Raw genomic sequence first — 8,416 nt, forward strand, 5'->3', positions numbered from 1 at the left:
TCATTATCCTGGTGGAATCCATCCTCTTTGCCCCTCACCTGAAACCTTGATCTTGGTTTGACCTCAGACCATACCTCCAACCTCTCATAAGAATCCAACCTAGGGAGTTCCCGTCATGGCTCAGTGGTTAACGAATCCAACTAGGAACCATGAGGTTGCGGGTTCGATCCCTGGCCTTGCTCAGTGGGTTAAGGATCCGGCGTTGCCGTGAGCTGTGGTGTAGGTTGCAGACGAGGCTCAGATCTGGCATTGCTATGGCTCTGGCGTAGGCCGGTGGCTACAGCTCCGATTAGACCCCTAGCCTGGGAACCTCCATATGCCGGGGGGAGCGGCCCAAGAAATGGCAAAAACACACACACACACACACACACACACAAAATGCAACCTGGGAGTTCCTACTGTGATGCAGCAGGTTAAGGATCTGGTGTGGTTTCTGAAATAGCAAGGGCTCAATCCCTGGCCCAGTGCCGTGGGTTCAGGATCTGGCGTTGGCCACAACTGTGGCTCAGATTTAGCCCCTGTCTGGGGAACGTCCATGTGCTGTGGGTGTGGCCAAAAAAGAAAAAAATCCGACTTTGAGGTTATTGCTCAGAATCCTGGGGAGTCGGTACACTACCTCTTCCCTAGGATTGCATCTGTCCCTGTGATGCCCTCCAAGCTGCCCCCATGAAAGCAAGTGCCAGAAGAAGTATCGGGAACTTGCCATATGCCAGGTTCTCAGCACTAGGACATATGAAATGTCATTCATTCCTCACCCCTATGAGGTCCCACTATGGGGTGCATTTTGCAAACGAGGAGCTGAGGCACCAAGTGAAAAACAGCTGCCCACGGTGAGGGAGCCCCCAGAGGGCGAACGTGAACGCAGCCTCGTTTCAGAGGCCATGTTCAACCAGGATGCTGTCCTACCTCCTGGACCAGTCCCGCGTCGGGGCTGCCGGCCGGGTCTCCTTCGCTCTTCCCTTGGCGGGTGACGTCCCGCCTCGTCTTCTCTCCCGAGGTGCGTGCGGTGATCGGGAGCACCTACATGCTGACCCAGGACGAGGTTCTGTGGGAGAAGGAGCTGCCTCCGGGGGTGGAGGAGCTGCTGCTCAAGGGGCAGGACCCTCTGGCCGACAGGGGCGAGAAGGACACGGCCAGGAGCCAGCAGCCCTCCGCTCCCCGGAACAAGACCCGCGTGGTCAGCTACCGCGTGCCCCACAACGCGGCCGTGCAGGTGTACGACTACCGCGAGAAGAGAGCTCGGTGAGCAGCGCGCCGGGGCTGGGGCCCTGGGGGGTGGGGGGCTCTCCCCGCCTCTGACGCCAGGCTCCCTCTGCAGCGTGGTCTTCGGGCCAGAGCTGGTGTCGCTGGGGCCCGAGGAGCAGTTCACCGTGTTGTCCCTCTCGGCCGGGCGGCCCAAGCGTCCCCACGCCCGCCGCGCGCTCTGCCTGCTGCTGGGGCCTGACTTCTTCACCGACGTCATCACCATTGAAACTGCGGACCATGCCAGGCTCCAGCTGCAGCTTGCCTACAACTGGTAAGGTCGGGGGTCGGGAGGGAGGCTAGGGCACTGGCTGGTGCCACCCTGGGGGACCCCTCAAGAGGAGAGATGCCACCTCGAGTGCTGGGCGTCTGACTCCATGTGTGTCAAGGGGAGACCCAGGGTTTTGCGCAGAGCCAGTCTGATGCCCAAGGAGGTGGGGTGCCAGGGAAGATGTGGGCTCACCTGGGAGCAGGATTAGGGGGACCAGCGTGATTTCAGCCAAACACATAACTACGTGGTTTTTAAAAGATGAATCGCTTAATCAGGCCAAGAGTTCCCTCTGTGGCTTGGTGGTAATGAACCCAACTAGTAACCATGAGGATGCGAGTCTGATCCCTGGCCCTGCTCAGTGGGCTAAGGATCCGGTGTTGCCATGAGCTGTGGAGTAAGTCGCAGACGCGGCTCAGATCTGGCATGGCTGTGGCTGTGGCTTAGGCCGGCAGCTACAGCTCCGATGATACTGCTAACCTGGGAATCTCCACATGCCTCGGGTATGGCCCTAAAAAAAAAAAGAGAAAGGAGAAAGAAAAAATCAGACCCAGCTGATGGGATCAGCCTGTGGTCAAGAGCAAGTGCATCCCAGCCCTGCCACTTGCTAGCTGTGGGCGTGGGCAAGTTTGTGGTGCTTTGCTCCATTTCCCAGTCTGTAAAATGACCATAACGACATGACCGTCCACTTCACGGGGCTGTGGAAAGGATGCTGTGAGAATCGGCACAGTGACCCGTATGGAGATATAGAGCTCAAATGTGATTCGAGATGGGGGAGATGGTTAGATGCAGAAGCAGGGCTTGACAGCTCCCAAGCACACGTTCCTCCCCTCCTGGCTGAGCAGCCAGGACCGTGACAAAGGCCGCCAGGCACTGATATCTTTGGGGGCACTGCAGCGGGAGCACTGAAGGCACAGACCCTGGAGCCACACTGCCTGAGTCTGGCTTTCTGGCTGGGCACCTGCTGTGTGACTGAGGGTCTGTCGCTTAACATCTCTGGACCTCTATTTCCTTGTCTGTACATTGGGGATAATGCTCGATTGCTCCTCACAGGGTGGCTGAGCGAGTTAAATGGGAACTTGCAAGTGTCTTAGGCGCTGATTAGCATTGCCTGTCATGAGACCCTGCCCAACCCCAGAACGCGAGTGTCAGCCAGGTCCTGTGTGAAGGTGAGAGTTGTTCCCTGGAGGAAAACGGCTTCCCTGCTTTGGGCTTCTTTGCTCACAGGCACTTTGAGCTGAGTGACCGGAAGGACCCCCAAGAGGCGGCCAGGCTTTTCTCAGTGCCTGACTTTGTGGGTGACGCCTGCAAGGCCATCGCGTCCCGGGTGCGGGGAGCCGTGGCCTCCGTCACCTTTGATGACTTCCATAAGAACTCGGCCCGCATCATTCGCACGGCTGTCTTCGGCTTTGAGATCCCGGAAACCAAGGGGCCAGACAGCACGGCCCTGCCCCAGCCCCGGGACCGGGCCGTCTTCCCCCAGAACGGGCTGGTGGTCAGCAGTGTGGATGTGCAGTCGGTGGAGCCCGTGGACCAGAGGACCCGGGACGCCTTGCAGCGCAGCGTCCAGCTGGCCATCGAGATTACCACCAACTCACAGGAGGCAGCTGCCAAGTGAGTCAGCCCCTGGGGTCAGCCCCTTGGGCCCAACCTCTCCAGGGTCCCCGTCTGGGCACCCCCGACGTCAGTCTGCCATCCTCCTCGCCTGGGCCCCTTAACGTGGAGAGATGCTACCCCCGCTTCTGCGGCATCTCGCCATTGCTTGGGCTGGAGCCCAGGTTCATTTCTGTGACCTTGGATCCAGCCCTGCCTCCCCCACCTCACCTTCCGGCGTTCTCCCCAGGCCCACGTGCTCCAGGCCCACCAGCTCCTTTCTGCCGCTTAAATGCATAGCTGCATTGCCACCTTAAGGCCTTCTGCACTGGCTGTTCCTCTACCCAGAATGTTTTTCCTGGGAGTTCCCAGTGGCGCAGTGGTTAACGAATCCGACTAGGAACTATGAGGTTGCCAGTTCGATCCCTGGCCTCACTCAGTGGGTTAAGGATCCGGTGTTGCTGTGAGCTGTGGTGTTGGTTGCAGACCTGGCTCGGATCCTGTGTTGCTGTGGCTCTAGTGTAGGTTGGTGGCTACAGTTCCGACTAGACCCCTAGCTGGGGAACCTCCATGTGCTGTGGGTGCAGCCCTAGAAAAGACAAAAAGATAAAAAAAAAGTTCTTCCTGACTTCAGGGCAGGCTCCTCCTTCTGGCCTCCAAAGGTCACCTCCTAGGACAGCCCTTTTCTTTGCACCCCGACTGAAGCAGCGGCCTCCTTGCTCAGTCATGTTGTATCGCCCGTTTTCCAGAAGCTTGTCACTGGCTGAAATCGTCCTCCTTGACTTGCTTTTTTCCCCACTGGGAGGTAAAGTGTGCAAAAAGCAGGGGCCTCGCACGGCCACGTGCCCCTGTGCCTAGAGTCGCACCTGGCACTCAGTGCGCATGCCGCTGTCTCATTTTGAGTGTGGACGGCCTCCCCTGGGCCAGTGGTCCCTGTTCCTGGAGCTCCCGTTCCAGCTCTGGCCACATCCCTGCAGCTTACCTGTCCCCTCTCCCACCCAGGCACGAAGCTCAGAGACTAGAACAGGAAGCCCGCGGCCGGCTTGAAAGGCAGAAGATCTTAGACCAGGCAGAAGCCGAAAAAGCACGCAGGGACCTCTTAGAGCTGGAGGCCCTGAGGTGGGTGCAGAAGACGAAGACGGCGGCGGCAGAGGGTCTTGGAAAAGCAGCTGTCGGGTGGGGGGTGGGATGCAGCCTGTGTGCGCATGCGCACCTGCCACCTCGGACTTGGCGGGTGGGCAGGTGGGGAGAGCAGGGCTGGGCTGCCTCCTGGATCTCCCTGACTCTGCGCCGCCTCCAGCACTGCGGTGGAGAGCACCGGGACCGCCAAGGCAGAGGCCGAATCCCGTGCAGAGGCGGCGCGCATCGAGGGCGAAGGCTCCGTGCTGCAGGCCAAGCTGAAGGCAGAGGCCTTGGCCATTGAGACGGTGAGTAGGGGCGGGACCCGTGGAGATGCCTTGGCCTGGAGGCGGCCTGATCACTGCAGTGCCTGAAGCCCTGTAGGGTACCAAGTACCCTGACCAGAAAACCCTGTTCAAATACGTTGTGGCTTACGAGCCCGTTGCCTTATTTTGATTCACTTAAAACCTGCTTCGAAGATAAGGATGGTGGTTATACCCATCTTACTGATAGGCTGGTACGTATGGCCCAGCTTTGTGCTAGGTCTTGCCTATGTTTTACAGGCACGATCTTATTTAATCCTTGAAATTCCACTACGGGTAGGAGAATCATCACCAGGTTAGAGGAGGGAGCCGAGGCTTGGATTCAGGGGCTCCCAGGGGTCCCTGGCATAGCTGGGGTTTACCCCTAACCGGTGATGAGTTTGCGGCTCCATCCTCTCTGTCTGAATTCCTGTAGTCTTGCTGGCTACATCCAGGGGCCACATGCTCAAAAGAATGCTGGGATTTTTTCCCCCCTTCCAGGAGGCCGAGCTCCAGCGAGTAAAGAAGGTGCGAGAACTTGAGCTGGTCTATGCCCGGGCCCAGCTGGAGCTGGAGGTGAGCAAGGCCCAGCAGCTGGCCGAGGTGGAGGTGAAGAAGTTCAGGCAGATGACGGAGGCCCTGGGCCCCAGCACCATCAGGGACCTCGCTGTGGCAGGGCCAGAGATGCAGGTGAGAGTGGGGGAGAGCGTGGCTGGGTGGTGGGGGGTGTGTCTTGGGACCAAATACGGAACCAAGAAGGCAGAGCCAGGGTGGCAAACGCAAGATCTAGAGAGACGTTGGGGACAGAGGGGTGTACGGGGGGGTGGTGACTGGATTGTCCTGTGTCCAGTGTCATTCAGGTGTGATGCCCTCTCAGGCACTGTCCTAGATTGAGCAGTGAGCAGAAGCTCCTGTGGGGACAGTAAACAGATGGGACATCCGTCTGTGACAAGCAGGGTGATAGGGTGAAGGGGGAGGCGACGCTTCAGGTCATCTGGGTGAGGAGGGTCCCTCAAGAGGGGATACGAGAGTGCTCTGTAGAGTCGACGGGGGCTTCCCAGGAGAGGGTTCAAGTGCAAAGAATGAGACTTGATACATTTTAAAGAGAAAAACCTGGATGGCTGCCACCAGGCAGATGCAGGGGTGAGCTCCTGGAGGCAACAGCGGGCAGGGCCAGAGCTCACGGCCCTCGAGGCTCCCTTTGTGTTCCTTGCTTGTCACCCATGACTCCTGTGAGGATGGCTTGGGCAGCAGCCGCAGTGTCAGACCAGAGCGCGTGGCAGCCCACCCTGGGGAGGCTCCCCGGGGGTGAGGGAAGGGGCTAGGGTCTGTCTTCTCACCTGCCTTTTGCTCCTTCCAGGTAAAACTGCTCCAGAGCCTGGGCTTAAAATCAACCCTCATCACAGACGGCTCCACTCCCATCAACCTCTTCAATACAGCCTTTGGGCTGCTGGGGCTCGGGTCTGAGGCCCCGGCCCCAGCCCCAGCCCCAGCCCCGGCCCCTGCCCCTGCCAGGAAGGCAGCCGGAGCGCCCATCACCCAGGAGGGCCTGCTTCCCCCTCCCACTCCCATTCCTTCGGTTCTCCAAGGCAACCAGATTGTGCCTTAGCTCAGTCCGGCACTGACAAATAAAACTGATACCTCAGGGCATTTAAACCCTCTTTTGTTGCCTGAAATCTGTATCACAAGGGAGCTTAATGGGGCTGGGGAATCGATCCCCCTGAAATCCATCCCCCTCATAGTTACTAGAAGCTACCCTCATCTGTCACGTGGAGGGGAAACTGAGGCAGGGAGAAGACTTTGCCAAAGCCATGCTGATGGGAACGTGGGTCCTGCGTCTCACTTGGCTGCCAGCTCATCCTTTTTGGTGGTCAACTTTCCTAGGCACCAACTCCGGGGAGTCGATGCCACAGGTGAGAGGATGGGTCTGTACCCCTCTGGGATGGCTTCTGCACTAGCAACGTCTCTTCTCACTGCCAGTTCTTCTGGGAGCCCCATTGGGCGGGAAAATTCCCGAGTCTGTAACCCTACGGCTGTGAGTGTGTCCATCTCACCTCCAGCACTTGGGAGGCCGGGCGCCACCTGCTGGTCGAACCGCACACGGCGCCTGTGCAGCTGTCTCTTCTCACAGGGGGGCGTCAGATGCGGGAGGCAGATAGCGCTGTAGAAACTGGAGCGCCTGCCTGGGCTTCTGGTATGGGCTCTTCGGAGCATCAAGGGGGTGCTGCCCCCCTTCTCGCCCTCCCCTGCAGCCAGGGAGGAATTATTTGGGGGAAGGATCCAGACCCAATCAGTCCGGGCACACAAGCGGAGGCTGCGAGGTGCCCCAGCACTCGGGCCCAGAGCTGTAGGTGCCTGGCCTTCTGAGAAGTCAGAAGATCCCGGGGTGGAGAGAGGCTTGGGTTTAATAGCGGTGTGACGAGAGAACCCAACCTCCCGATCTCTCTTTCTTGTCTGAAATGGGCCAGCCATTCCCCTACTGAGCAGGGTTGATGCTTTTTTAGGGGGGGCTTATTCCTTTGCCCCATGAGCTCTTGTCTCCTTCCAAGTTGAGTGGCATTAATGACCAGTGGCTCTGCTTAAGGCTGAGCTGGCTGGGGCTGGGGGCTGTCGAATGAACAGGCAAGGGAGTCAGCTCATTCACCCTTGCTTCCTACCTCTCACCTTAAGAGAGGTGACTCATTTAAAGCTCTTCAGGAGTTCCCGTCTCGGCTCTCAGCGACAATGAACCCAGCTAGTATCCATGAGGATGCAGGTTCGATCCCTGGTCCTTGCTCAGTGGGTTAAGGATCCGGCAATGCCATGAGCTGTAGGATGCAGACGGGGCTTGGATCCCGAGTGCCTGTGGTGTAGGCTGGCAGCTGCAGCTGTGTTTTGACCCCTAACCTGGGAACCTCCATATACCTCGGGTGTGGCCCTAAAAAGTAAAAGAAAAAAACCCTCTCTTCATACCTGGCACATGCTAGTAGGTGCTGTGTTGGCACTGTTTATAGCCAGGGGCCTCTGGGGATAAGTGACAGCAGGTAAGGTGCCCATGGAGGGTAAGTTCTTTCTCAGCCTTGGCTTGCGTGGCCATCCCTTGACCTCGGCATTACTAATAACCACGCCGCCTCTGCAACTTCAACTCCTGCTGCCTCATCCTCGCCTCCTGACAACCATTCCTCTAACTCCAGGCTTCAGTGACCTTGACCTCAAAACCCTTTCTCCATGTCCATCATCCCACCCTGCCCCTTTCATTTCAGTCCTGCAGGGACTTTGTTGTCTATCATGTAATGCTCTAACTCACACCCTCCCTCACACGTCACCTCTCCCTTCCCCGGTGACACTTGGTGGAAAAAGCCCCATCCTGACTTCAACCAGCTACCACCCCCTCCACCCACCTGATCAGCTGCGGGTGCCTGGAGGCGGAACACCCCACGTACAGACTGATTTCGTTTGAAACTCGTGGCAACAAATCAAGAGACGTAACAGTCTCCGCCTCGGCTTGTCTAGCTGGTGGGAGATTCCCTTCAGAGCAACTGTTCACACCTCCTCTCCTCTCCACCTCCCACACCCCTGCCCACTTGCTCTCACCTCTTTGAGAAAATAGAAGTGCACTGGGCAGCAAGGCCCTTTGCAGCATCAAATCTAACAAATGAACCCACCACCCCATCTGGACTCCAGCCTCCCTCCTGGTCCCACAGAGGACTCGTCCGCTGAGCCCAGCTCGCCCCCTTCCCCCCAAGTCCTTGAGTCCATCCCCCACCTGTTTCTCCCATTCTCCTGGATCCTTGCCACCCAACTGTAAACACCTTCTGCTCCCCACCCCGTGGACACCCACTCCTTAGCGCTAGCTTCCCCGCAGCTGGTTCCTCCTTCGCAGCGCAAGTTCTCAGTTTGTGGTCATCACCTC

The 8,416-nt window shown here is 58.2% G+C and overlaps 1 protein-coding gene across 2 annotated transcripts in view; it reads left to right on the plus strand.

Annotated features, from left to right (window-relative positions):
* Nucleotides 1-6,185, plus strand: part of MVP (major vault protein) — a 24,622-nt gene extending 18,437 nt beyond the window's left edge. The window contains exons 9-15 of one of the 2 annotated variants that reach the window (XM_021086424.1): nt 998-1,242; nt 1,319-1,516; nt 2,738-3,124; nt 4,106-4,222; nt 4,404-4,530; nt 5,026-5,214; nt 5,885-6,180. In XM_021086424.1, the coding sequence (XP_020942083.1) occupies nt 998-1,242; nt 1,319-1,516; nt 2,738-3,124; nt 4,106-4,222; nt 4,404-4,530; nt 5,026-5,214; nt 5,885-6,133 (1,512 nt within the window). In that variant the 3' untranslated portion in view covers nt 6,134-6,180. Of the gene's footprint in view, nt 1-997; nt 1,243-1,318; nt 1,517-2,737; nt 3,125-4,105; nt 4,223-4,403; nt 4,531-5,025; nt 5,215-5,884 lie in introns of both variants that reach the window. The other variant, XM_021086425.1, reaches the window with a different exon arrangement.

Source organism: Sus scrofa, chromosome 3, assembly GCF_000003025.6.
Source record: "Sus scrofa isolate TJ Tabasco breed Duroc chromosome 3, Sscrofa11.1, whole genome shotgun sequence".
NCBI lineage: Eukaryota > Metazoa > Chordata > Mammalia > Artiodactyla > Suidae > Sus > Sus scrofa.